Source organism: Gallus gallus, chromosome 9, assembly GCF_016699485.2.
Source record: "Gallus gallus isolate bGalGal1 chromosome 9, bGalGal1.mat.broiler.GRCg7b, whole genome shotgun sequence".
Lineage (NCBI taxonomy): Eukaryota > Metazoa > Chordata > Aves > Galliformes > Phasianidae > Gallus > Gallus gallus.
The window spans coordinates 3,032,643-3,059,777 of record NC_052540.1 but is presented as its reverse complement, the minus strand read 5'-3'; the positions used below and the strand labels follow the sequence as shown (position 1 = coordinate 3,059,777).

The 27,135-nt window shown below is 54.8% G+C and overlaps 2 protein-coding genes, 2 long non-coding RNA genes and 1 pseudogene across 4 annotated transcripts; all 5 read right to left on the bottom strand.

Moving 5' to 3' along the window:
* Positions 1 to 71: 71 nt before the first annotated feature.
* Positions 72 to 2,585, bottom strand: LOC121113448. The gene is made up of 4 exons (XR_005862361.1): positions 1,424 to 2,585; positions 847 to 1,000; positions 384 to 640; positions 72 to 180 (listed from the first exon to the last, which is right to left on the bottom strand). It is a non-coding gene; the product is annotated as an uncharacterized LOC121113448 (long non-coding RNA).
* A 3,677-nt stretch (positions 2,586 to 6,262) lies between these two features.
* Positions 6,263 to 10,102, bottom strand: LOC121113450 (AT-rich interactive domain-containing protein 1A-like). The gene is made up of 4 exons (XM_040706073.1): positions 10,066 to 10,102; positions 9,590 to 9,692; positions 8,673 to 9,282; positions 6,263 to 8,124 (listed from the first exon to the last, which is right to left on the bottom strand). Exon 4 carries the CDS (start codon positions 8,074 to 8,076, stop codon positions 6,871 to 6,873), a length of 1,206 nt encoding a protein of 401 aa, XP_040562007.1. The 5' UTR covers positions 8,077 to 8,124; positions 8,673 to 9,282; positions 9,590 to 9,692; positions 10,066 to 10,102; the 3' UTR covers positions 6,263 to 6,870.
* On the bottom strand, positions 8,100 to 13,483 carry LOC121111532 (coiled-coil domain-containing protein 81-like). Its single transcript, XM_040706127.1, has 8 exons — positions 12,612 to 13,483; positions 12,352 to 12,413; positions 11,775 to 11,928; positions 11,312 to 11,568; positions 11,023 to 11,108; positions 10,066 to 10,148; positions 9,590 to 9,692; positions 8,100 to 8,124 (listed from the first exon to the last, which is right to left on the bottom strand). The coding sequence occupies exons 1-8, from the start codon at positions 12,847 to 12,849 to the stop codon at positions 8,100 to 8,102; spliced, it is 1,008 nt and encodes a 335-aa protein (XP_040562061.1). The 5' UTR covers positions 12,850 to 13,483.
* Positions 13,484 to 17,213: 3,730 nt separating this feature from the next.
* On the bottom strand, positions 17,214 to 18,755 carry LOC121113458 (annotated as a pseudogene).
* Positions 18,756 to 18,757: 2 nt separating this feature from the next.
* Positions 18,758 to 20,812, bottom strand: LOC121113451. The gene is made up of 4 exons (XR_005862411.1): positions 20,776 to 20,812; positions 20,300 to 20,402; positions 19,383 to 19,992; positions 18,758 to 18,841 (listed from the first exon to the last, which is right to left on the bottom strand). It is a non-coding gene; the product is annotated as an uncharacterized LOC121113451 (long non-coding RNA).
* Between the last annotated feature and the right edge of the window lie 6,323 nt (positions 20,813 to 27,135).

Below are 27,135 nucleotides of genomic sequence, written 5' to 3'. Positions count from 1 at the left end.
CATGGCAGGATGCCCATGCTCACAAGGAATAAACACTACTGAACAAGAGCTGAGAGCTGCATCAAGGCGAGGCTACAGCCACCAACATACTCACTTGGGAAAGACGATGACCCGTCCGGAGAACGTCAGGGAGGCCAACACCGCCACCCGGGAAACCACCATGTCCCTCAAGCAGGGGACCTGCAGGGGAGGAACAGGGAGGTTGCGGGACATCCTTGTCATGGCTGAAGCACTGGAGAGTGCTGGAGGAGCCCAAGGCAGTGAGAGCTGACAGCACCGTAGCTCTTGCCTGCCCAAGCAGCTGGCCAGATGCTGGTGCATCACACGCAGGCAGGGCGAGGCAGGCAGGGACTGCCCAGGCCATGGAGAAACCCAAACCTTACCTTGGAAAGAGCTATTTTTAGGTCCTCCTTCCCACAGATCCTCTCCAGGAAGTCGCGGTAGTATTTCATTTGAACTCGTGTTCCATCAATGAGGAGAACTCCTATGTCCTTCAGGACAAAGGCAATGTTCTCCCCCTTCGTCAGGCAGTGGGAGACGAGGGACGTGGTGCCGTATATGCAGGCCTCCCCTGTCTGCCAGGACACCGATGCGGCTGCGGCCACCTCAGCGCATTTGAGGGGCTCCACCTCCCTATGGCCTGGAAAATCACACAAGAGAGATGGAGTTGGTCATGCAGCGGCCCTTCTGCCCATGCTTCCCATGCGCTACTCACTGGGGTCACCGGCCAGGTTGAGCCCATACTTGGACAGGCTCCACAGAGGGGGCAGTTTGCTTTGGAGAACGGAGCTGATAGCCCCATTTGCCCTGTCCGTGCAGCCAGCAAAGGTTCAATCCTCCTCTTACCTGGCAGGTATTCTTTATCGTACACAAGGTTGTGTTTTTCCACAAGGTTCCTGGCCAGGCGAAACTCAGGCCACTGCACAATCACAGTCTCACCCTTAGCCTTGAACCATTTGCAGACGATGTCGAAGGAGCCGAGGGATGGAATTCGGACCCCCTGCGAGTGGAGGAGAAAGAAAGGACTGAAGGTTTTAAGGCTGGAAGAAGAGATGGAGGTTGCCCTGTCCAGGTTCTGCTGTGCCCTCTCCCACTGTTCAGGTGCACAGGCCAGGGTAGGGTGGTGAGCTTTGGGAAGGAGCTGCCCGGTCCTCTCCCTCCCCTTGCCCTCCAAACATGCGGTGAAGCAGTTTGGGCAGAGGCAGCCTCATGGAATCCAGTATATGGGAATAGCCCTGAGATACACCACCACCTACCACCAGCCATGCTGCACTTGCGGGTGGCCCACTGGCATTTGATAGGGACTTCTGGGGGGATGTTCCTGCTTTCTAGAGAGGGGAAGAGCCATTGCATTCTGCAGCCCAGGGACAAGGGGACTTCTCACCCGTCCAAACAGACAAATGGGAAGCAGGTGCTGACCCACCTTGCGCAGCAGGAGATGCTGTTGCACGTAGATGGCCACCGCATCCCAGACAGCTACTCGCTCTGGAGGGCAAAGGAAAAGCAGGTCACGCTCTGCATCTGCCACTTGTTGGTGCTGCTACTGCTGGTAGCGAGGTGGCAGATGGAAAACGCCATCTCTGAGCCCAGCCCCACACGGAGACAGCCCCGAGAGTGTCACAGCGCTGGCTGTCACCCGCTCGTTGCCAGCAGTGCTCCTGTGGTGGCTGTGGACATTTATACCTTTGGTGGTGACATTTGGCATTCTCAAAGCATAGTGCGTTGAGAGGCCATCCTCCCAGAACCTTATCTTGGTCCGTCTCACGACAGCGGGTTGCTCCTTGTTGGCGACAGCCATGTGGGAGCTCATCCCTTCCTGACGCTTCCAGTCCTCTGCTGGATGCTCTTCAGGATGCAGGACCCAGCAGCACGCAGCCCCTTTTATACTGCTCCTGGGCGGCCGCATCACAAACCAACCCATTGTGACACCATTGCCACACGGCCAGCGCTGGCTTGCCCATTATGACGCTGGCAGCAGCAAGCAGCAAGCTGCTGCCTGCCGTGACACGGTAGGAGCCCTTGGTGCTTGCTCCTTGGTGGCTGGCGCTCCCTAGACCTGGACCCCTTGTGTGCCAGCAGCACCGCACCAGAGGCGTTGCAGGTGGGCTTCTCTGGCAGGCTGGCCTCAGAACGCTCAGATGCTGAGCCCGACATCTTCGGAGGGCTTTCCCACACGCTCTCCCTGAACTCTCGGCCCTGAAGTTCACTAATTCTGTTGCTCTGGATCTGAGTGGCTGCAGCACTCACGTCTTCACTTTGGGCACTCAGGACAGGCTGGCCTCAGAGCTCGATGAAGACCATGGGGCAGGTTTTGCTGCCTTCACCTGGCCCAGATCCGGTGCTCGGCCTTTGGTTCCTCTTTGTCCCTGAGGTTGGCTGGATACTTTTAGGGCCCAAGACACCCCTGGAATTCCCATACTTTTCCTACATAAAGTGGCTGTTGGCAAGCCAGCCCGTACAATGGCAGCACAAGTGCCCTGCTGAGTTAGGCTCTGACTTGCTCTCTGTAATTCCCTGCTCCCTTATGGCCCTAGTTGGAGGGGCAGGTGGCCCCCGTTTCTCCCCAGCTGCACTCACATCCTCTCCTTTTCCCTTTCTCTTCCCCCTGAGGAAAGCTCCCTGAGATGGACAGCCTGGATGTTGCTCTGGGCAGCATGGTCCAGTGATTTGCAACCCTGCCTATGGCAGGGAGGTTGAAACTAGATGACATTTAAGGTCCTTTTCAACCCAGGCCATTTTATGATTCTATGCATTTGCCCTGAATTTGGCTGAATCACCATCTGCGTCCTCACTCCTCGTCCTTCTGTAGCCAAGCGTTGTGAAATGATGCTTAGAAGCTGAACACGTGTCTAGCTCTGGACTCCCATGCCCTCCTCCAGTGGAAATATTTGGGATCCAAAACGATTTTTATGATGGGAAAGCTCTACAACTGGAAATGTATTTTATATTTACTGTTGTTTCTCTTATTTATTGCTTTGTCTATGGAATTATTAAATGTTTTGCGCTCACTCTGCTGTACCTCTGCCTGCAGTCATTTGTGCAGCGCGACACAGAGGATGTTTAAGGCGGCCTACCTGTGCTGCCCGTGCCTGCCCCGTGAATTGCTGTGGGGACTGACCCCAGGCAGGGCAGAGATGGATGGAGGGGGAATCACCCCAAGTCACTATGGCCAGAGGAGACTCTGGGAGCAGCAGGAGGGGCAGTTCCCGTGGAGAGGGGAAGCAGGGACAGCTGGGCCTGCTTTGCAGACATACATGTAGACAGGGGGATAGATGCCTTGCATGCAGTTACTCTTCTGATGACATACTTTCCTGGTCCTGAGCGTTTGGTCTCAGGACAGGGACTCAGCCAAGCCCATATATCCAGAGCAGGATTTTCTGTCCATGGCATCTCATTGCCAGGATGGGCTCCATGCATTCATATTGTTTTCCCACACAATTTTGGCCCAATGGGACACACTGCATTGCAGCACCAACCAGCCTGGAGAGAACAAGGCCATAAAATGCCATTTTCCCAACTCACAGAGAGGACTCTAAGACGGTTTGGGGTTGGGACAGTTACCCTGAGAACTGCTGTTAGTCCACCGACAGTGAAGAGGAGATGGGCAAGGATGAGGCCCTCCCTCTGCCCTACTTTACCTCACTGTCTTACTTCTCACCTTAAATAGACCAAATAAAATGTGGGCCAGAGCTGACTCTCTCGCAGTCTCTGCGTGCTGCCTCTGTATCTGCAGGCAAATAAGTGTCTGCCATGTGTCACCATGGAGGCAGCAGGCATGCAGCAGGGCACAGGGAAGGGAGGCTGGAGAGGGATTCCTGCCATCCTTGGGCATACCTGGACACACCTGGTGCCTTTGGAAGTGCGCCATTGTCATTCCAAGCATTTTGCACACCCACAGACTTCCACGGAGGGGGTTTAGCAACACTCATTCCTATCCGTCTTGGTCTGCTTCCCTCCCCGATGGGCACGGCCGGCACAGAGCTGCCCAGCAATGGCTGAATAGTTCAGAGGATGGATGGGGACTGATGGGAGCTGATGTGGGTATGACATTGCCCTGCAGAGGCAATCATGACCAGGAGCCCTATAGCCTTGCTGCTGTTGCTCAGCCTCTGTCGTGAGCACGTATCCTTCCGACAGTGTCCCACCCTGTGTGCTGGCCATGACACCAAAAACAACTCTTGAAACAAGCGGTGTGTTCTGAGGGACAGCTGGAGCACCACATTCTGGTTGTGACAATGGGCAGAATGAGATGTCCTGTGGGTGCTCTGCAGGCCGCAGCCTCAGTGAGCCCACAGGAGGAGGGATCAGGCAGGGGAGATCCAAACCCTGCAGATCACTCCGTGCCAATGGGGCTCTTGAGTAGCATGTCTCAGGGCAGAGATCCAGCCCAGCTTCCTGTTGCACGAACTCTGTCCCAGGTGAAACTTAGACAGCGTCCACCTCTTATTCCATATCGTTTACATCACGCTCAGGTCCCACAATTTCCCACACATCCTAACAAATTACCATCACCTATCTTCTTGATGTGTACACACAAATATCATTCCTGTGGCTTATGGACCATCCCTGTAAATTGCCCATGGAGTTAATTTAACCCATGACTCTGGGCTCCATTTGTAGTAACAGTCCTTCAGAGCAGTAGGGATGAGTCAGTGTGAGTTGAGATAAAAACTACTTACTAAGACAGAAATGGAGAAGAGATAAGTAAGAAGATAGCAAGAAGTGCAGATAAATGTACGGACGCACAGATATTCACTATGCACTGACCAAGGCCTGGCTACTTCCATGAGCAGAGGTATGGACTAACCTTGGTTCTACCCCACATCATGGCAGTGGCTCTTTCCCCACAGAGCAGCCCGACCCAGCCCTGGGTTAGCATCTATTGCTCAGCAACAACCACAGCATCAGTGTGCTATTAACTCTGTCTCAGCTGGAACCAGGAAAAGGGAGCTCAGCATTGAATTTCTCTTCTTCTGTCTTCCCAATGGACTGTATGCCATTTTGGAGGTGCCGAGGACTGGGGTGATGGTGGGTGACCACAGTAGATCTGTCTGGTAGTTGTTCTTGTGGCCATGAGGCTGGTGGACCCCCATTCCAGGCTTTTCCCATGGCACACTGTGTAAACCCTGTCAGGTGCATGAAAGAGCTTCCACTCTGGGAGCTGTGATCTCATCTCACTGCAGACCAGCAGCTTTTCTCTTCTCCGACCTGTTGCCCTTCACCAAATCCCAGAGAGTGACGATGTGTTGTGGGGAGCATTGCCAGCCTGAGCAAGGCCCTTGTCCCCACTTCTCTGGTGGAGGTAAGCAGCCAGTTGGGCAGGCAATCTCTAACCCCCCACCCGTTGCCTTTTCCTGATGTCCCAGAATAGCATCATCCTCTGCTGGGTGGCCCTGTGGTTTGTGGAAATATCCGAGAGCCACCTGGCTACTGCCATCAACCACAAGTGTCACCAAATGTCTCACTGTCACACCCGGCCTGGACCACTGCCACCAGCACTGCTGCTGCCACCAAGGCCAGAGAAGCCATCAGTGCTGCTTCCACCATCAGGGAGATGTTGGAGGTGTCCAACCACCTCCAGATCCCGGTGGCTGCTGTCACCCACAACCTGGAGGTGACCCAAGGTTTTCCTGCCAGTGCCCAAGCCTTGGGGAACACTGTGGTGGCCTCAGGGACAGTGCTGAAAGATGAGGGGAGGATCAAGTGCTGGAGAGTTTGACCTGTCCCAAGACTGGGACACTGGGATGTCGCTGTGTCCCATCTGGGAAAGCCTGGTAGGACCTCCTTGTCTGGAGGACAATATGATGTCCCTGTCCCACCAGGGACAATGGGGAGCTGTGGGAACACAAGAGCCTGTGGGCACTTGGGACAAGTGGGTGACACTGTCCCACATCCCCAATAATCTTCAAGGACACACTGAACACTGATCCTCCAGTTTGTCCCTGGAGGCTGGGGATACAGTGTCTACGTGGGGACAGCAGGAGGGGGAATGCCCTGAAATGTTCCCGCTAAGGAAGTCTGGACTGACCCCAAGAATGCCCCCAAGTCAATAGGGGACATTGTGGGGACACTCCAGGACAGCACCAGGGACGCTGGGGAAGTCCCATTTTGGGGGAAAAAATGGAGGTCACCACTGGGGCTGTGCTGGGTACGTGCTTAGGACATCCTGGGGCCTGGGGGACATCAGGAGCTACTGGGGACATCAGAGGACACTGGGAGCAGTGGGTGGTCAGGAGATGAGGAAGAAAAGGTAAAAAAAAAAAAAAAAGAGAGAAACACCCTGGAAAAGGGGGCATCTCCCTCCTGGAAAATCAGAAAAGGGACAGAAGGCGGTGTGTTCCACACCACGTTTGTAGCCAGTTGTGCTCTGCCCTGCAGGAGGTTCTTTCCCATGGAAGGGTTGGAGCTGGAGCTCCAGTCTGCAGGTCTCTGGGGGGCCACTGCAAACCCTGGGACCCCAACCCCTATGGGATCCCTGCATGTGCCCCCTAGACCCCTCAAGGGATTAAATACCTGTCTCACTCTGCAGGTCATCAGCTCACTAACTCCCCATACTAGAAAGGACTGGGGGACGGGGGACAAGTTGTTCTCCCCACACTCACAGTAAAAGACAGTAACTTTGGTTAAAATAAAATTCAGAAGTCCTCCATGTAGATAGAACTTTCTCTCTTTTAATAAGGGATTCATGACAAATGTGAAGAGCAGGAGAAGGGGAAAGGGAATGGCGACGTCATCCCCCCCAAGGGAGAAGCCGGACAGTGCTGGACAGACAGGGGCTTCTGAGATGGTTGTGCATAAATAAAGAGCAACAGTCGGTTTCTCAGTTCTGCGCTCACGTACACGCACACAGGGTCTTGCATCCCACAGCTGTCAGGGCCGGTCAATGAAAAATAGCACATCACAAATAACTTGTGAGATCGAGGAGTCCACTGCAGGCGACACAGAGATGTCCAACAGCTGCGACTCATGCAATGTGAGCTGCGAGTGGTTCTCGTCCACCTTGGCCAGGGCGAGCAGCGCCCAAGCAGCTCGGCGCATCATTTCCATGCTTGTCGGCTCGCAGGTTGAGTTCTTCTTGTGCACCGGCCGGCCTGGCTCTGCTGGCACTGTGCGGCAGCCAGCAGTCCTCCAAGAAGCCCAGCAAGTTGCCAACGCTCCCCTCCTGCAAGGCAATCGCTCTCGCTGCCAGGCTGTCCCCCTGTGCCAAGCTGGCCAGTAGGACCACAGCCATCTCTCAGCACACTGGGCTCTCTCGGTCGTGAAGGAAACGCAGTAGGGCACTGTACAGCTTCTCCAAGTGGCTGCCGGGGGTAGCTGTGAGAATAAAATCCAATGAGTTTGCTGAGCGTTTCCCAAACCAGGCTCTGAGGGGAGAGGACTGCATTCAGCCCCATTCAGTGCTGGAAATGGGTCCTGGGCCTCTGCTGATGGACATACTGCCCCGTGAAGGAGTCTGTCCAGGATCAGCAAGCAGAGGCTTTCTGGGAAAGGAGACAGGTCCAGCTGGCCAGAAATGTTGGCCGGTGTCACCAGCGTGTTTCCACGCAGCATCTGCAGGCAGTCCCACCACCACTCCTCCACGCTGATGCTCAGCCCCTGGTCCCACTCAGGCTCCTCTCTCTCAGAGCTCAGGGCTGCCTGCTTGCGCTCTGGGTGCTCATAGTGTAAGAGCAGCAGTTTCCCCAGAATCAGCAGCAGCCCGGCGTGTTTGCACATCTCAGTGTCACCGCCCAGCACAAACGACAAACTCCTGATGATGTGGGAGACACAGGTGCAGCGCTTCACCAGAGAGTCCTGCCAGTCGCGGATGAGGCAGAGGGGTGTCTCGTCTGTGCCGCAAGGTTCGTCCTCCAGAATGCTTGAGGAGCTGTCAGATGGAGGAGCCTCCCCTTCCCTAGCATTTCGTTTGCTGTCAGCCGTGGAGCACTCCCTCTTGCTCTCAAAGTGGGTCTGGATGTGCTCAGTGGTATCTCTGCCACCAATCTGCCAGTGCCGGCTGCTGCTCTCCAACCCACAGAGTGCTCTTTGCCCTGGGTCTCCCACCTCATATTCCTTCAGGATTCCAAAGATCTCCATCAGGCAGTGCTGGAAATACTCCACTAGGACTTCCAGCAGGCCAGGCAGCTATGGGAGAGGAGAAAAACGGGAGGGGAAGGAAGGAAAGATGGATCAGTGACCATAAAATAACTTAGGCCACTACGAGCAACTGGAAAACCACTGCATGAAGGGCAGAGATGTTAAGGAGCTGTTTATTAATGGAATCTTTTCATTCCGGCAATAAGCTGTCTGCAAAAGAGAGCTTTCTGTCCTCTGAGAGCAGAAAAAAATGGGGAAACGGACCCTGATGCCAGGATCCAACCAGCTCGTACCTGTGTAAACGCACACACTCCTGGTTTTTATCTCCTCTCTGATTAATACTCAGAAAGGAGAGAGACAGTGCTAAGCAGAACAGCCTTTACAGTTCCGTGGAACAGTTTTTACAAGAGCCATGCAGGCACAAGGCAAATCATGGAGACAGGCTGCCCCTTCTAATGGCACTCAAGCACACTGACCCATGGGGAAAGACAGAGCTCGAGTCAAATGCTGTTGCACCAGGATAGGCGAGCAGCCTTCAGCCCTTCACAGCGCTCTGTTTTCTACAAAGAAGTGGCACCAAGATGGGAATGACTCACCTGTTCTGCAGCCTAAGGTGGAGCTCTGGCTCTGCTGGGCTCCCCGTGCCCTGATCAGTGTGGAGAGGACATCCCACGCCAGAGGAGCCCTTCTCCGTTCTGTGCTGGCTGACATGGCAATGACTTGGTTCTCCTGTGCATCAGCGGCACAAAACCAGAGGTTTTGCTGGTGTGCTCCTCAGGCAGGCTGGACTCAGAGTGAGATGTCAGCCAAGCTGTCTTGTGAGGCTTTTCCAGCACTGGCCTGGACATCTCACCCCTTAACTTGAGCAGTTTTTGTGACGTGGATCCCGGTGGATGCTGTCCAGACTTATTGTCATTGGGCTCCTGGAGAAGGCTGGTCTCAGAGCTCCGACACCATAGAGATGCTATTGGTGTTTGCACCGGGGATGGGGCTCCACTATGGCTCTGGAGGTTTGCTTGTGCCTTTTCTGGCACTCCTCCTTGAGTGGGGACTTTCACTGCTCTGTGTTCTTCTGTGTAACTCTTTGGTTCCACTGCCTTTGCAGGACCCATCTTCTTTGCTTTGCTTTTCGCAGTGGATTTTCCCTCTTTCTTTTTCCCGGGCTGCGTTCTGGTAGAAGACCCCTCTGGGGTTGCTGGCAGCTGACTGAAAGGACACAGTGGGAGGGGTGCATCTGAGTAGGTGATTACCTTTCCCGGAGACAGGGCCCTTGGCTGCCACACAGCCTTCCCCACGCACAGCTCTCGGGCTGTGCTGGGTCGGTGCTGAGGGCAGCAGAGTGGCCAGTCCTGTGAGACGGAGGGCTCCCGGCAGCTCCATCCCACCCCTCCATGTGCTGCATTCAGAGCTGCTGGGCAGCCCCGAATATTGACTGCGTGGGGCTGGAGAATGGGCTCTTGCCAGGTCAGTGAAACACCCCGTGCAGACCCCAGCGCCAAGCGCCCAGTCTCACCTGGACTTCTTGGTGGTGACACCTGATTTCTTCCTGGATCCCGGGTCTTGTAGAAAAGTAACACGGACGCAGCCGGGCAAGGGAGGCAATTCAGGGAATGTCCCTGGAAGTGGGGAGGAGAGATCGCGTCAGAGGAGATTCACTGCGACACTGCCGGCCCAGTGACATGCAGGGGTGCTCAGGCCTGTTCCCAAATGACCGGAGAGGGCCGCTCTGCTCCCCTCTCTTTCAGGGGCTCACTTCCTGAGGGAAGGACAGGGCCTAGGACCCCCCATCCTCCAGCTGTACCCAGGGAAGCGGGCACCGTGGGAACCACACTCCCTGCCTCCTAGATTTCATATTATTAGGAGCAGAGGCTGTGCCGAGCTGGCATGAATCTTTTCACAAGTCACCGCCTTTGGATGATTGTGGACTGGGGATTTTCCCATCACAGGTCGGTTGCGTGTGGTATGGATAGGAGCTGGCAGCTGCTTTACCTTTCTTGCCCTGGTCCGGAGGGACTTCTGAGGCCTCACGGGGTTTCCTGGGAGGTGGTTTTGGTACGAACTCCTGTTGAAACCTGTACAAAAGGAGAAGACGCTGGTGTGACCCAGGGCTCCAGCAGCGCACTCTGCCCACCGTCGTGGCCTGTGCACAGGCAGATTTTCACATTGCATAAACGCCATTATGCTCCAGTGTCGACTGCATCCCAACACCAAGGACTGTCCTGGGAAATGGGGTCACCTAGCAGAGGAATCCAGGCCGTGATGGGATGGAAATGTCACCTAAATCCCGTTAGCTCTCCCATCTGATGTACCTCACACACATGTCTATGAGGAATATTTACTGGATGTGGATTGTTGAAGTGAGCCCTCGTGAGAGAAGGTGAAGCCTCCAGGGGGAACAGTGCTGGAGAATCTGTTCTGCGACGGTTCCCTAAGCAACGTGACCTGCGACCTTAGCTGTCAGTAAACACCAGGGGAGTCTGGTGAGAAACATAGAGTGTGGGGCAGGGTGGAATCTCGTGGCCAAATTCCATGATCATCCTTCCTGCAGGGATGGGGACTTGATGATACTATTAGAATGGATAAACCATCTTGCTCCTTAAGCCAGTGGTTTTCCTTTCAAAAAAGGAAAGGCTCTTTCACCCTTTTTTTGTCAAAAACATCTTTTCAGATAAACTTGGCAGGACAACACAGCGTTGGTTATGCCGAGTGCTTCCCTGAGAAACTTGGAAATCTCCATGGAATGATGCCGTGATTTAACGCAATTGTAGTCAACTGTATTAGTTGTGTTCTTGGTTCACCTCACGTGCTATTGATGGGACGGGAAGCTAACACCAGTTGCTGCCCTGTGTTCCCATGGCAGGATGCCCATGCTCACAAGGAATAAACACTACTGAACAAGAGCTGAGAGCTGCATCAAGGCGAGGCTACAGCCACCAACATACTCACTTGGGAAAGACGATGACCCGGCCGGAGAACGTCAGGGAGGCCAACACCGCCACCCGGGAAACCACCATGTCCCTCAACCAGGGGACCTGCAGGGGAGGAACAGGGAGGTTGCGGGACATCCTTGTCATGGCTGAAGCACTGGAGAGTGCTGGAGAAGCCCAAGGCAGTGAGAGCTGACAGCACCGTAGCTCTTGCCTGCCCAAGCAGCTGGCCAGATGCTGGTGCATCACACGCAGGCAGGGCGAGGCAGGCAGGGACAGCCCAGGCCATGGAGAAACCCAAACCTTACCTTGGAAAGAGCTATTTTTAGGTCCTCCTTCCCACAGATCCTCTCCAGGAAGTCGCGGTAGTATTTCATTTGAACTCGTGTTCCATCAATGAGGAGAACTCCTATGTCCTTCAGGACAAAGGCAATGTTCTCCCCCTTTGTCAGGCAGTGGGAGACGAGGGATGTGGTGCCGTATATGCAGGCCTCCCCTGTCTGCCAGGACACCGATGCGGCTGCGGCCACCTCAGCGCATTTGAGGGGCTCCACCTCCCTATGGCCTGGAAAATCACACAAGAGAGATGGAGTTGGTCATGCAGCGGCCCTTCTGCCCATGCTTCCCATGCGCTACTCACTGGGGTCACCGGCCAGGTTGAGCCCATACTTGGACAGGCTCCACAGAGGGGGCAGTTTGCTTTGGAGAACGGAGCTGATAGCCCCATTTGCCCTGTCCGTGCAGCCAGCAAAGGTTCAATCCTCCTCTTACCTGGCAGGTATTCTTTATCGTACACAAGGTTGTGTTTTTCCACAAGGTTCCTGGCCAGGCGAAACTCAGGCCACTGCACAATCACAGTCTCACCCTTAGCCTTGAACCATTTGCAGACGATGTCGAAGGAGCCGAGGGATGGAATGCGGACCCCCTGCGAGTGGAGGAGAAAGAAAGGACTGAAGGTTTTAAGGCTGGAAGAAGAGATGGAGGTTGCCCTGTCCAGGTTCTGCTGTGCCCTCTCCCACTGTTCAGGTGCACAGGCCAGGGTAGGGTGGTGAGCTTTGGGAAGGAGCTGCCCGGTCCTCTCCCTCCCCTTGCCCTCCAAACATGCGGTGAAGCAGTTTGGGCAGAGGCAGCCTCATGGAATCCAGTTCCTGGGAATAGCCCTGAGATACACCAGTGCCTAGCACCAGCCATGCTGCACTTGCGGGTGGCCCACTGGCATTTGATAGGGACTTCTGGGGGGAGATTCCTGCTTTCTAGAGAGGGGAAGAGCCATTGCATTCTGCAGCCCAGGGACAAGGGGACTTCTCACCCCTCCAAACAGACAAATGGGAAGCAGGTGCTGACCCACCTTGCGCAGCAGGAGATGCTGTTGCACGTAGATGGCCACCGCATCCCAGACAGCTACTCGCTCTGGAGGGCAAAGGAAAAGCAGGTCACACTCTGCATCTGCCACTTGTTGGTGCTGCTACTGCTGGTAGCGAGGTGGCAGATGGAAAACGCCATCTCTGAGCCCAGCCCCACACGGAGACAGCCCCGAGACTGTCACAGCGCTGGCTGTCACCCGCTCGTTGCCAGCAGTGCTCCTGTGGTGGCTGTGGACATTTATACCTTTGGTGGTGACATTTGGCATTCTCAAAGCATAGTGCGTTGAGGGGCCATCCTCCCAGAACCTTATCTTGGTCCGTCTCACGACAGCGGGTTGCTCCTTGTTGGCGACAGCCATGTGGGAGCTCATCCCTTCCTGACGCTTCCAGTCCTCTGCTGGCTGCTCTTCAGGATGCAGGACCCAGCAGCACGCAGCCCCTTTTATACTGCTCCTGGGCGGCCGCATCACAAACCAACCCATTGTGACACCATTGCCACACGGCCAGCGCTGGCTTGCCCATTATGACGCTGGCAGCAGCAAGCAGCAAGCTGCTGCCTGCCGTGACACGGTAGGAGCCCTTGGTGCTTGCTCCTTGGTGGCTGGCGCTCCCTAGACCTGGACCCCTTGTGTGCCAGCAGCACCGCACCAGAGGCGTTGCAGGTGGGCTTCTCTGGCAGGCTGGCCTCAGAACGCTCAGATGCTGAGCCCGACATCTTCGGAGGGCTTTCCCACACGCTCTCCCTGAACTCTCGGCCCTGAAGTTCACTAATTCTGTTGCTCTGGATCTGAGTGGCTGCAGCACTCACGTCTTCACTTTGGGCACTCAGGACAGGCTGGCCTCAGAGCTCGATGAAGACCATGGGGCAGGTTTTGCTGCCTTCACCTGGCCCAGATCCGGTGCTCGGCCTTTGGTTCCTCTTTGTCCCTGAGGTTGGCTGGATACTTTTAGGGCCCAAGACACCCCTGGAATTCCCATACTTTTCCTACATAAAGTGGCTGTTGGCAAGCCAGCCCGTACAATGGCAGCACAAGTGCCCTGCTGAGTTAGGCTCTGACTTGCTCTCTGTAATTCCCTGTTCCCTTATGGCCCTAGTTGGAGGGGCAGGTGGCCCCCGTTTCTCCCCAGCTGCACTCACATCCTCTCCTTTTCCCTTTCTCTTCCCCCTGAGGAAAGCTCCCTGAGATGGACAGCCTGGATGTTGCTCTGGGCAGCATGGTCCAGTGATTTGCAACCCTGCCTATGGCAGGGAGGTTGAAACTAGATGACATTTAAGGTCCTTTTCAACCCAGACCATTTTATGATTCTATGCATTTGCCCTGAATTTGGCTGAATCACCATCTGCGTCCTCACTCCTCGTCCTTCTGTAGCCAAGCTTTGTGAAATGATGCTTAGAGGCTGAACACGTGTCTAGCTCTGGACTCCCATGCCCTCCTCCAGTGGAAATATTTGGGATCCAAAACGATTTTTATAATGGGAAAGCTCTATAACTGGAAATGTATTTCTTATTTACTGTTGTTTCTCTTATTTATTGCTTTGTCTATGGAATTATTAAATGTTTTGCGCTCGCTCTGCCGTACCTCTGCCTGCAGTCATTTGTGCAGCGCGACACAGAGGATGTTTAAGGCGGCCTACCTGTGCTGCCCGTGCCTGCCCCGTGAATTGCTGTGGGGACTGACCCCAGGCAGGGCAGAGATGGATGGAGGGGGAATCACCCCAAGTCACTATGGCCAGAGGAGCCTCTGGGAGCAGCAGGAGGGGCAGTTCCCGTGGAGAGGGGAAGCAGGGACAGCTGGGCCTGCTTTGCAGACATACATGTAGACAGGGGGATAGATGCCTTGCATGCAGTTACTCTTCTGATGACATACTTTCCTGGTCCTGAGCGTTTGGTCTCAGGACAGGGACTCAGCCAAGCCCATATATCCAGAGCAGGATTTTCTGTCCATGGCATCTCACTGCCAGGATGGGCTCCATGCATTCATCTTGTTTTTCCACACAATTTTGGCCCAATGGGACACACTGCATTGCAGCACCAACCAGCCAGGAGAGAACAAGGCCATAAAATGCCGTTTTCCCAACTCACAGAGAGGACTCTAAGACGGTTTGGGGTTGGGACAGTTACCCTTATTTTTGTTTTTGGTGGTTATCATACTTGTACACAAATATTTGGATTCCTCCCACTGAGACATTACCCTGCTTGGCTTCTCTTGGAGACCAAATAAAATGTGGGCCAGAGCTGACTCTCTCGCAGTCTCTGCGTGCTGTCTCTGTATCTGCAGGCAAATAAGTGTCTGCCATGTGTCACCATGGAGGCAGCAGGCATGCAGCAGGGCACAGGGAAGGGAGGCTGGAGAGGGATTCCTGCCATCCTTGGGCATACCTGGACACACCTGGTGCCTTTGGAAGTGCGCCATTGTCATTCCAAGCATTTTGCACACCCACAGACTTCCACGGAGGGGGTTTAGCAACACTCATTCCTATCCGTCTTGGTCTGCTTCCCTCCCCGATGGGCACGGCCGGCACAGAGCTGCCCAGCAATGGCTGAATAGTTCAGAGGATGGATGGGGACTGATGGGAGCTGATGTGGGTATGACATTGCCCTGCAGAGGCAATCATGACCAGGAGCCCTATAGCCTTGCTGCTGTTGCTCAGCCTCTGTCGTGAGCACGTATCCTTCCGACAGTGTCCCACCCTGTGTGCTGGCCATGACACCAAAAACAACTCTTGAAACAAGCGGTGTGTTCTGAGGGACAGCTGGAGCACCACATTCTGGTTGTGACAATGGGCAGAATGAGATGTCCTGTGGGTGCTCTGCAGGCCGCAGCCTCAGTGAGCCCACAGGAGGAGGGATCAGGCAGGGGAGATCCAAACCCTGCAGATCACTCCGTGCCAATGGGGCTCTTGAGTAGCATGTCTCAGGGCAGAGATCCAGCCCAGCTTCCTGTTGCATGAACAAAAAGGAGAAATTTCCCAAGGAAACTGCCACCATCTCTGAAACTCATCCCAGCAGCAGCCTCTCACCTCGGTCTGCTGTGGGCTGATGGCTGCAGTGATACTGCTCCAAGCTCCAGCCGGGCTCCGTGCCTGCACTGGGGAACGAACAGCCTGACCTGGTCCCGCTACTGGCCCTGAGCCATCAGAGCCTGGAGCAGGGCTGTCTGCAAGCTGTGTGGGACATGGGGCTGGGCAGGTCTGGCTGGTGGGGGAGGCAGCAGCCCCTCCCCTGTCCAACTCCCATTCAGTTTTATAATTTTTTTCACATGATGTCATATGATATGGAATATCAATATATTGAAATTCTCTTCTTCTGTCTTCTCAATGGGCTGTATGCCATTTTGGAGGAGCTGAGGACTGGGGTGATGGTGGGTGATCACAGTAGATCTGTCTGGTAGTTGTTCTTGTGGCCATGAGGCTGGTGGACCCCCATTCCAGGCTTTTCCCCTGGTCAGGGGAAGCATGGCACACTGTGTAAACCCTGTCAGGTGCATGAAAGAGCTTCCACTCTGGGAGCTGTGATCTCATCTCATTGCAGACCAGCAGCTTTTCTCTTCTCCAACCTGTTGCCCTTCACCAAATCCCAGAGAGTGACGATGTGTTGTGGGGAGCATTGCCAGCCTGAGCAAGGCCCTTGTCCCCACTTCTCTGGTGGAGGTAAGCAGCCAGTTGGGCAGGCAATCTCTAACCCCCCACCTGTTGCCTTTTCCTGATGTCCCAGAATAGCATCATCCTCTGCTGGGTGGCCCTGTGGTTTGTGGAAATATCCGAGAGCCACCTGGCTACTGCCATCAACCACAAGTGTCACCAAATGTCTCACTATCACACCCGGCCTGGACCACTGCCACCAGCACTGCTGCTGCCACCAAGGCCAGAGAAGCCATCAGTGCTGCTTCCACCATCAGGGAGATGTTGGAGGAGGTGAGCAACCACCTCCAGATCCTGGTGGCTGCTGTCACCCACAAGCTGGAGGTGACCCAAGGTTTTCCTGCCAGTGCCCAAGCCTTGGGGAACACTGTGGTGGCCTCAGGGACAGTGCTGAAAGATGAGGGGAGGATCAAATGCTGGAGAGTCTGACCTGTCCCAAGACTGGGACACTGGGATGTCCCTGTGTCCCATCTGGGAAAGCCTGGTAGGACCTCCTTGTCTGGAGGACAATATGATGTCCCTGTCCCACCAGGGACAATGGGGAGCTGTGGGAACACAAGAGCCTGTGGGCACTGGGGACAAGTGGGTGAGAATTTCCCCAATAATCTTCAAGGACACACTGAACACTGATCCTCCAGTTTGTCCCTGGAGGCTGGGGATACAGTGTCTACGTGGGGACAGCAGGAGGGGGAATGCCCTGAAATGTTCCCGCTAAGGAAGTCTGGACTGACCCCAAGAATGCCCCCAAGTCAATAGGGGACGTTGTGGGGACACTCCAGGACAGCACCAGGGACGCTGGGGAAGTCCCATTTTGGGGGAAAAAATGGAGGTCACCACTGGGGCTGTGCTGGGTACGTGCTTAGGACATCTTGGGGCCTGGGGGACATCAGGAGCTACTGGGGACATCAGAGGACACTGGGAGCAGTGGGTGGTCAGGAGATGAGGAAGAAAAGTTTTTTGTTTTTTTTTAAAAAGAGAAACACCCTGGAAAAGGGGGCATCTCCCTCCTGGAAAATCAGGAAAGGGACAGAAGGCGGTGTGTTCCACACCACATGTTTGTAGCCAGTTGTGCTCTGCCCTGCAGGAGGTTCTTTCCCATGGAAGGGTTGGAGCTGGAGCTCCAGTCTGCAGGTCTGTGGGGGGCCACTGCAAACCCTGGGACCCCAACCCCTATGGGATCCCTGCAGGTCCCCCCTAGACCCCTCAAGGGATTAAATACCTGTCTCACTCTGCAGGTCATCAGCTCACTAACTCCCCATACTAGAAAGGAGTGGGGGACGGGGGACAAGTTGTTCTCCCCACACTCACAGTAAAAGACAGTGACTTTGGTTAAAATAAAATTCAGAAGTCCTCCATGTAGATAGAACTTTCTCTCTTTTAATAAGGGATTCATGACAAATGTGAAGAGCAGGAGAAGGGGAAAGGGAATGGCGACGTCATCCCCCCAAGGGAGAAGCCGGACAGTGCTGGACAGACAGGGGCTTCTGAGATGGTTGTGCATAAATAAAGAGCAACAGTCGGTTTCTCAGTTCTGCGCTCACGTACACGCACACAGGGTCTTGCATCCCACAGCTGTCAGGGCCGGTCAATGAAAAATAGCACATCACAAATAACTTGTGAGATCGAGGAGTCCACTGCAGGCGACACAGAGATGTCCAACAGCTGCGACTCATGCAATGTGAGCTGCGAGTGGTTCTCGTCCGCCTTGGCCAGGGCGAGCAGCGCCCAAGCAGCTCGGCGCATCATTTCCATGCTCGTCGGCTCGCAGGTTGAGTTCTTCTTGTGCACCGGCCGGCCTGGCTCTGCTGGCACTGTGCAGCAGCCAGGCTGTCCTCCAAGAAGCCCAGCAAGTTGCCAACGCTCCCCTCCTGCAAGGCAATCGCTCTCGCTGCCAGGCTGTCCCCCTGTGCCAAGCTGGCCAGTAGGACCACAGCCATCTCTCAGCACACTGGGCTCTCTCTGTCGTGAAGGAAACGCAGTACGGCACTGTACAGCTTCTCCAAGTGGCTGCCGGGGGTAGCTGTGAGAATAACATCCAATGAGTTTGCTGAGCGTTTCCCAAACCAGGCTCTGAGGGGAGAGGACTGCATTCAGCCCCATTCAGTGCTGGAAATGGGTCCTGGGCCTCTGCTGATGGACATACTGCCCCGTGAAGGAGTCTGTCCAGGATCAGCAAGCAGAGGCTTTCTGGGAAAGGAGACGGGTCCAGCTGGCCAGAAATGTTGGCCGGTGTCACCAGCGTGTTTCCACGCAGCATCTGCAGGCAGTCCCACCACCACTCCTCCACGCTGATGCTCAGCCCCTGGTCCCACTCAGGCTCCTCTCTCTCAGAGCTCAGGGCTGCCTGCTTGCGCTCTGGGTGCTCATAGTGTAAGAGCAGCAGTTTCCCCAGAATCAGCAGCAGCCCGGCGTGTTTGCACATCTCAGTGTCACCGCCCAGCACAAACGACAAACTCCTGATGATGTGGGAGACACAGGTGCAGCGCTTCACCAGAGAGTCCTGCCAGTCGCGGATGAGGCAGAGGGGTGTCTCGTCTGTGCCGCAAGGTTCGTCCTCCAGAATGCTTGAGGAGCTGTCAGATGGAGGAGCCTCCCCTTCCCTAGCATTTCGTTTGCTGTCAGCCGTGGAGCACTCCCTCTTGCTCTCAAAGTGGGTCTGGATGTGCTCAGTGGTATCTCTGCCACCAATCTGCCAGTGCCGGCTGCTGCTCTCCAACCCACAGAGTGCTCTTTGCCCTGGGTCTTCCACCTCATATTCCTTCAGGATTCCAAAGATCTCCATCAGGCAGTGCTGGAAATACTCCACTAGGACTTCCAGCAGGCCAGGCAGCTCTGGGAGAGGAGAAAAACGGGAAGGAAGGGAAGATGGATCAGTGACCATAAAATAACTTAGGCCACTACAAGCAACTGGAGAACCACTGCATAAAGGGCCGGGATCTTAAGGAGCTGTTTATTAATGGACTCTTTTCATTCTGGCAATAAGCTGTCTGCAAAAGAGAGCTTTCTGTCCTCTGAGAGCAGAAAAAAATGGGGAAAGGGACCCTGATGCCAGGATCCAACCAGCTCGTACCTGTGTAAACGCACACACTCCTGCTTTTTATCTCCTCTCTGATTAATACTCAGAAAGGAGAGAGACAGTGCTAAGCAGAACAGCCTTTACAGTTCCGTGGAACAGTTTTTACAAGAGCCATGCAGGCACAAGGCAAATCATGGAGACAGGCTGCCCCTTCTAATGGCACTCAAGCACACTGACCCATGGGGAAAGACAGAGCTCGAGTCAAATGCTGTTGCACCAGGATAGGCGAGCAGCCTTCAGCCCTTCACAGCGCTCTGTTTTCTACAAAGAAGTGGCACCAAGATGGGAATGACTCACCTGTTCTGCAGCCTAAGGTGGAGCTCTGGCTCTGCTGGGCTCCCCGTGCCCTGATCAGTGTGGAGAGGACATCCCACGCCAGAGGAGCCCTTCTCCGTTCTGTGCTGGCTGACATGGCAATGACTTGGTTCTCCTGTGCATCAGCGGCACAAAACCAGAGGTTTTGCTGGTGTGCTCCTCAGGCAGGCTGGACTCAGAGTGAGATGTCAGCCAAGCTGTCTTGTGAGGCTTTTCCAGCACTGGCCTGGACATCTCACCCCTTAACTTGAGCAGTTTTTGTGACGTGGATCCCGGTGGATGCTGTCCAGACTTATTGTCATTGGGCTCCTGGAGAAGGCTGGTCTCAGAGCTCCGACACCATAGAGATGCTATTGGTGTTTGCACCGGGGATGGGGCTCCACTATGGCTCTGGAGGTTTGCTTGTGCCTTTTCTGGCACTCCTCCTTGAGTGGGGACTTTCACTGCTCTGTGTTCTTCTGTGTAACTCTTTGGTTCCACTGCCTTTGCAGGACCCATCTTCTTTGCTTTGCTTTTCGCAGTGGATTTTCCCTCTTTCTTTTTCCCGGGCTGCGTTCTGGTAGAAGACCCCTCTGGGGTTGCTGGCAGCTGACTGAAAGGACACAGTGGGAGGGGTGCATCTGAGTAGGTGATTACCTTTCCCGGAGACAGGGCCCTTGGCTGCCACACAGCCTTCCCCACGCACAGCTCTCGGGCTGTGCTGGGTCGGTGCTGAGGGCAGCAGAGTGGCCAGTCCTGTGAGACGGAGGGCTCCCGGCAGCTCCATCCCACCCCTCCATGTGCTGCATTCAGAGCTGCTGGGCAGCCCCGAATATTGACTGCGTGGGGCTGGAGAATGGGCTCTTGCCAGGTCAGTGAAACACCCCGTGCAGACCCCAGCGCCAAGCGCCCAGTCTCACCTGGACTTCTTGGTGGTGACACCTGATTTCTTCCTGGATCCCGGGTCTTGTAGAAAAGTAACACGGACGCAGCCGGGCAAGGGAGGCAATTCAGGGAATGTCCCTGGAAGTGGGGAGGAGAGATCGCGTCAGAGGAGATTCACTGCGACACTGCCGGCCCAGTGACATGCAGGGGTGCTCAGGCCTGTTCCCAAATGACCGGAGAGGGCCGCTCTGCTCCCCTCTCTTTCAGGGGCTCACTTCCTGAGGGAAGGACAGGGCCTAGGACCCCCCATCCTCCAGCTGTACCCAGGGAAGCGGGCACCGTGGGAACCTCACTCCCTGCCTCCTCGATTTCATATTATGAGGAGAAGAGGCTGTGCCGAGCTGGCATGAATCTTTTCACAAGTCACCGCCTTTGGATGATTGTGGACTGGGGATTTTCCCATCACAGGTCGGTTGCGTGTGGTATGGATAGGAGCTGGCAGCTGCTTTACCTTTCTTGCCCTGGTCCGGAGGGACTTCTGAGGCCTCACGGGGTTTCCTGGGAGGTGGTTTTGGTACGAACTCCTGTTGAAACCTGTACAAAAGGAGAAGACGCTGGTGTGACCCAGGGCTCCAGCAGCGCACTCTGCCCACCGTCGTGGCCTGTGCACAGGCAGATTTTCACATTGCATAAACGCCATTATGCTCCAGTGTCGACTGCATCCCAACACCAAGGACTGTCCTGGGAAATGGGGTCACCTAGCAGAGGAATCCAGGCCGTGATGGGATGGAAATGTCACCTAAATCCCGTTAGCTCTCCCATCTGATGTACCTCACACACATGTCTATGTGGAATATTTACTGGATGTGGATTGTTGAAGTGAGCCCTCGTGAGAGAAGGTGAAGCCTCCAGGGGGAACAGTGCTGGAGAATCTGTTCTGTGACGGTTCCCTAAGCAACGTGACCTGCGACCTTAGCTGTCAGTAAACACCAGGGGAGTCTGGTGAGAAACATAGAGTGTGGGGCAGGGTGGAATCTCGTGGCCAAATTCCATGATCATCCTTGCTGCAGGAAGGATGCTCATGCTGCCCTGTGTTCCCATGGCAGGATGCCCATGCTCACAAGGAATAAACACTACTGAACAAGAGCTGAGAGCTGCATCAAGGCGAGGCTACAGCCACCAACATACTCACTTGGGAAAGACGATGACCCGGCCGGAGAACGTCAGGGAGGCCAACACCGCCACCCGGGAAACCACCATGTCCCTCAACCAGGGGACCTGCAGGGGAGGAACAGGGAGGTTGCGGGACATCCTTGTCATGGCTGAAGCACTGGAGAGTGCTGGAGAAGCCCAAGGCAGTGAGAGCTGACAGCACCGCAGCTCTTGCCTGCCCAAGCAGCTGGCCAGATGCTGGTGCATCACACGCAGGCAGGGCGAGGGCTGTGGGACTGCCCAGGCCATGGAGAAACCCAAACCTTACCTTGGAAAGAGCTATTTTTAGGTCCTCCTTCCCACAGATCCTCTCCAGGAAGTCACGGTAGTATTTCATTTGAACTCGTGTTCCATCAATGAGGAGAACTCCTATGTCCTTCAGGACAAAGGCAATGTTCTCCCCCTTCGTCAGGCAGTGGGAGACGAGGGATGTGGTGCCGTATATGCAGGCCTCCCCTGTCTGCCAGGACACCGATGCGGCTGCGGCCACCTCAGCGCATTTGAGGGGCTCCACCTCCCTATGGCCTGGAAAATCACACAAGAGAGATGGAGTTGGTCATGCAGCGGCCCTTCTGCCCATGCTTCCCATGCGCTACTCGCTGGGGTCACCGGCCAGGTTGAGCCCATACTTGGACAGGCTCCACAGAGGGGGCAGTTTGCTTTGGAGAACGGAGCTGATAGCCCCATTTGCCCTGTCCGTGCAGCCAGCAAAGGTTCAATCCTCCTCTTACCTGGCAGGTATTCTTTATCGTACACAAGGTTGTGTTTTTCCACAAGGTTCCTGGCCAGGCGAAACTCAGGCCACTGCACAATCACAGTCTCACCCTTAGCCTTGAACCATTTGCAGACGATGTCGAAGGAGCCGAGAGATGGAATTCGGACCCCCTGCGAGTGGAGGAGAAAGAAAGGACTGAAGGTTTTAAGGCTGGAAGAAGAGATGGAGGTTGCCCTGTCCAGGTTCTGCTGTGCCCTCTCCCACTGTTCAGGTGCACAGGCCAGGGTAGGGTGGTGAGCTTTGGTGGGACTTCTGGGGGGATGTTCCTGCTTTCTAGAGAGGGGAAGAGCCATTGCATTCTGCAGCCCAGGGACAAGGGGACTTCTCACCCCTCCAAACAGACAAATGGGAAGCAGGTGCTGACCCACCTTGCGCAGCAGGAGATGCTGTTGCACGTAGATGGCCACCGCATCCCAGACAGCTACTCGCTCTGGAGGGCAAAGGAAAAGCAGGTCACGCTCTGCATCTGCCACTTGTTGGTGCTGCTACTGCTGGTAGCGAGGTGGCAGATGGAAAACGCCATCTCTGAGCCCAGCCCCACACGGAGACAGCCCCGAGACTGTCACAGCGCTGGCTGTCACCCGCTTGTTGCCAGCAGTGCTCCTGTGGTGGCTGTGGACATTTATACCTTTGGTGGTGACATTTGGCATTCTCAAAGCATAGTGCGTTGAGGGGCCATCCTCCCAGAACCTTATCTTGGTCCGTCTCACGACAGCGGGTTGCTCCTTGTTGGCGACAGCCATGTGGGAGCTCATCCCTTCCAGACGCTTCCAGTCCTCTGCTGGCTGCTCTTCAGGATGCAGGACCCAGCAGCACGCAGCCCCTTTTATACTGCTCCTGGGCGGCCGCATCACAAACCAACCCATTGTGACACCATTGCCACACGGCCAGCGCTGGCTTGCCCATTATGACGCTGGCAGCAGCAAGCAGCAAGCTGCTGCCTGCCGTGACACGGTAGGAGCCCTTGGTGCTTGCTCCTTGGTGGCTGGCGCTCCCTAGACCTGGACCCCTTGTGTGCCAGCAGCACCGCACCAGAGGCGTTGCAGGTGGGCTTCTCTGGCAGGCTGGCCTCAGAACGCTCAGATGCTGAGCCCGACATCTTCGGAGGGCTTTCCCACACGCTCTCCCTGAACTCTCGGCCCTGAAGTTCACTAATTCTGTTGCTCTGGATCTGAGTGGCTGCAGCACTCACGTCTTCACTTTGGGCACTCAGGACAGGCTGGCCTCAGAGCTCGATGAAGACCATGGGGCAGGTTTTGCTGCCTTCACCTGGCCCAGATCCGGTGCTCGGCCTTTGGTTCCTCTTTGTCCCTGAGGTTGGCTGGATACTTTTAGGGCCCAAGACACCCCTGGAATTCCCATACTTTTCCTACATAAAGTGGCTGTTGGCAAGCCAGCCCGTACAATGGCAGCACAAGTGCCCTGCTGAGTTAGGCTCTGACTTGCTCTCTGTAATTCCCTGTTCCCTTATGGCCCTAGTTGGAGGGGCAGGTGGCCCCCGTTTCTCCCCAGCTGCACTCACATCCTCTCCTTTTCCCTTTCTCTTCCCCCTGAGGAAAGCTCCCTGAGATGGACAGCCTGGATGTTGCTCTGGGCAGCATGGTCCAGTGAATTGCAACCCAGCCTATGGCAGGGAGGTTGAAACTAGATGATATTTAAGGTCCTTTTCAACCCGGGCCATTTTATGATTCTATGCATTTGCCCTGAATTTGGCTGAATCACCATCTGCGTCCTCACTCCTCGTCCTTCTGTAGCCAAGCTTTGTGAAATGATGCTTAGAGGCTGAACACGTGTCCTCCTCCTATGGAGTAGGCAAAAAGAGTTCCATTCAGTACTGCTCACTGGGACAGAGTTGATTTTTTTCTTCACGACGTATCTTCTGGCTCTGGACTCCCATGCCCTCCTCCAGTGGAAATATTTGGGATCCAAAACGATTTTTATAATGGGAAAGCTCTACAACTGGAAATGTATTTCTTATTTACTGTCATTTCTCTTATTTATTGCTTTGTCTATCAAATTATTAAATGTTTTGTGCTCACTCTGCCGTACCTCTGCCTGCAGTCATTTGTGCAGCGCGACACAGAGGATGTTTAAGGCGGCCTACCTGTGCTGCCCGTGCCTGCCCCGTGAATTGCTGTGGGGACTGACCCCAGGCAGGGCAGAGATGGATGGAGGGGGAATCACCCCAAGTCACTATGGCCAGAGGAGCCTCTGGGAGCAGCAGGAGGGGCAGTTCCCGTGGAGAGGGGAAGCAGGGACAGCTGGGCCTGCTTTGCAGACATACATGTAGACAGGGGGATAGATGCCTTGCATGCAGTTACTCTTCTGATGACATACTTTCCTGGTCCTGAGCATTTGGTCTCAGGACAGGGACTCAGCCAAGCCCATATATCCAGAGCAGGATTTTCTGTCCATGGCATCTCATTGCCAGGATGGGCTCCATGCATTCATCTTGTTTTCCCACACAATTTTGGCCCAATGGGACACACTGCATTGCAGCATCAACCAGCCTGGAGAGAACAAGGCCATAAAATGCCATTTTCCCAACTCACAGAGAGGACTCTAAGACGGTTTGGGGTTGGGACAGTTACCCTGAGAACTGCTGTTAGTCCACCGACAGTGAAGGAGATGGGCAAGGATGAGGCCCTCCCTCTGTCCTACTTTACCTCACTGTCTTACTTCTCACCTTAAATAGACCAAATAAAATGTGGGCCAGAGCTGACTCTCTCGCAGTCTCTGCGTGCTGTCTCTGTATCTGCAGGCAAATAAGTGTCTGCCATGTGTCACCATGGAGGCAGCAGGCATGCAGCAGGGCACAGGGAAGGGAGGCTGGAGAGGGATTCCTGCCATCCTTGGGCATACCTGGACACACCTGGTGCCTTTGGAAGTGCGCCATTGTCATTCCAAGCATTTTGCACACCCACAGACTTCCACGGAGGGGGTTTAGCAACACTCATTCCTATCCGTCTTGGTCTGCTTCCCTCCCCGATGGGCACGGCCGGCACAGAGCTGCCCAGCAATGGCTGAATAGTTCAGAGGATGGATGGGGACTGATGGGAGCTGATGTGGGTATGACATTGCCCTGCAGAGGCAATCATGACCAGGAGCCCTATAGCCTTGCTGCTGTTGCTCAGCCTCTGTCGTGAGCACGTATCCTTCCGACAGTGTCCCACCCTGTGTGCTGGCCATGACACCAAAAACAACTCTTGAAACAAGCTGTGTGTTCTGAGGGACAGCTGGAGCACCACATTCTGGTTGTGACAATGGGCAGAATGAGATGTCCTGTGGGTGCTCTGCAGGCCGCAGCCTCAGTGAGCCCACAGGAGGAGGGATCAGGCAGGGGAGATCCAAACCCTGCAGATCACTCCGTGCCAATGGGGCTCTTGAGTAGCATGTCTCAGGGCAGAGATCCAGCCCAGCTTCCTGTTGCACGAACTCTGTCCCAGGTGAAACTTAGACAGCATCCACCTCTTATTCCATATCGTTTACATCACGCTCAGGTCCCACAATTTCCCACACATCCTAACAAATTACCATCACCTATCTTCTTGATGTGTACACACAAATATCATTCCTGTGGCTTATGGACCATCCCTGTAAATTGCCCATGGAGTTAATTTAACCCATGACTCTGGGCTCCATTTGTAGTAACAGTCCTTCAGAGCAGTAGGGATGAGTCAGAGTGAGTTGAGATAAAAACTACTTACTAAGACAGAAATGGAGAAGAGATAAGTAAGAAGATAGCAAGAAGTGCAGATAAATGTACAGACGCACAGATATTCACTATGCACTGGCCAAGGCCTGGCTACTTCCCTGAGCAGAGGTATGGACTAACCTTGGTTCTACCCCACATCATGGCAATGGCTCTTTCCCCACAGAGCAGCCCGACCCAGCCCTGGGTTAGCATCTATTGCTCAGCAACAACCACAGCATCAGTGTGCTATTAACTCTGTCTCAGCTGGAACCAGGAAAAGGGAGCTCAGCATTGAATTTCTCTTCTTCTGTCTTCCCAATGGACTGTATGCCATTTTGGAGGAGCTGAGGACTGGGGTGATGGTGGGTGACCACAGTAGATCTGTCTCGTAGTTGTTCTTGTGGCCATGAGGCTGGTGGACCCCCATTCCAGGCTTTTCCCATGGCACACTGTGTAAACCCTGTCAGGTGCATGAAAGAGCTTCCACTCTGGGAGCTGTGATCTCATCTCACTGCAGACCAGCAGCTTTTCTCTTCTCCGACCTGTTGCCCTTCACCAAATCCCAGAGAGTGACGATGTGTTGTGGGGAGCATTGCCAGCCTGAGCAAGGCCCTTGTCCCCACTTCTCTGGTGGAGGTAAGCAGCCAGTTGGGCAGGCAATCTCTAACCCCCCACCCGTTGCCTTTTCCTGATGTCCCAGAATAGCATCATCCTCTGCTGGGTGGCCCTGTGGTTTGTGGAATATATTCGAGAGCCACCTGGCTACTGCCATCAACCACAAGTGTCACCAAATGTCTCACTGTCACACCTGGCCTGGACCACTGCCACCAGCACTGCTGCTGCCACCAAGGCCAGAGAAGCCATCAGTGCTGCTTCCACCATCAGGGAGATGTTGGAGGAGGTGAGCAACCACCTCCAGATCCTGGTGGCTGCTGTCACCCACAAGCTGGAGGTGACCCGAGGTTTTCCTGCCAGTGCCCAAGCCTTGGGGAACACTGTGGTGGCCTCAGGGACAGTGCTGAAAGATGAGGGGAGGATCAAATGCTGGAGAGTCTGACCTGTCCCAAGACTGGGACACTGGGATGTCCCTGTGTCCCATCTGGGAAAGCCTGGTAGGACCTCCTTGTCTGGAGGACAATATGATGTCCCTGTCCCACCAGGGACAATGGGGAGCTGTGGGAACACAAGAG

Excerpts from the sequence above, each read along its gene's own strand:
- LOC121113450 (XM_040706073.1), bottom strand. The coding sequence starts at position 8,076 with ATGGAGATCTTTGGAATCCTGAAGGAATATGAGGTGGGAGACCCAGGG.
- LOC121111532 (XM_040706127.1), bottom strand. The coding sequence starts at position 12,849 with ATGGGTTGGTTTGTGATGCGGCCGCCCAGGAGCAGTATAAAAGGGGCT. Across the intron at positions 11,929-12,351 it reads AGCATCTCCTGCTGCGCAAG|GGGGTCCGCATTCCATCCCT; the intron begins GTGGGTCAGCAC and ends CTCCACTCGCAG. Across the intron at positions 8,125-9,589 it reads GTCACCACCAAGAAGTCCAG|CTGCCTGGCCTGCTGGAAGT; the intron begins GTGAGACTGGGC and ends CCTCTCCCATAG.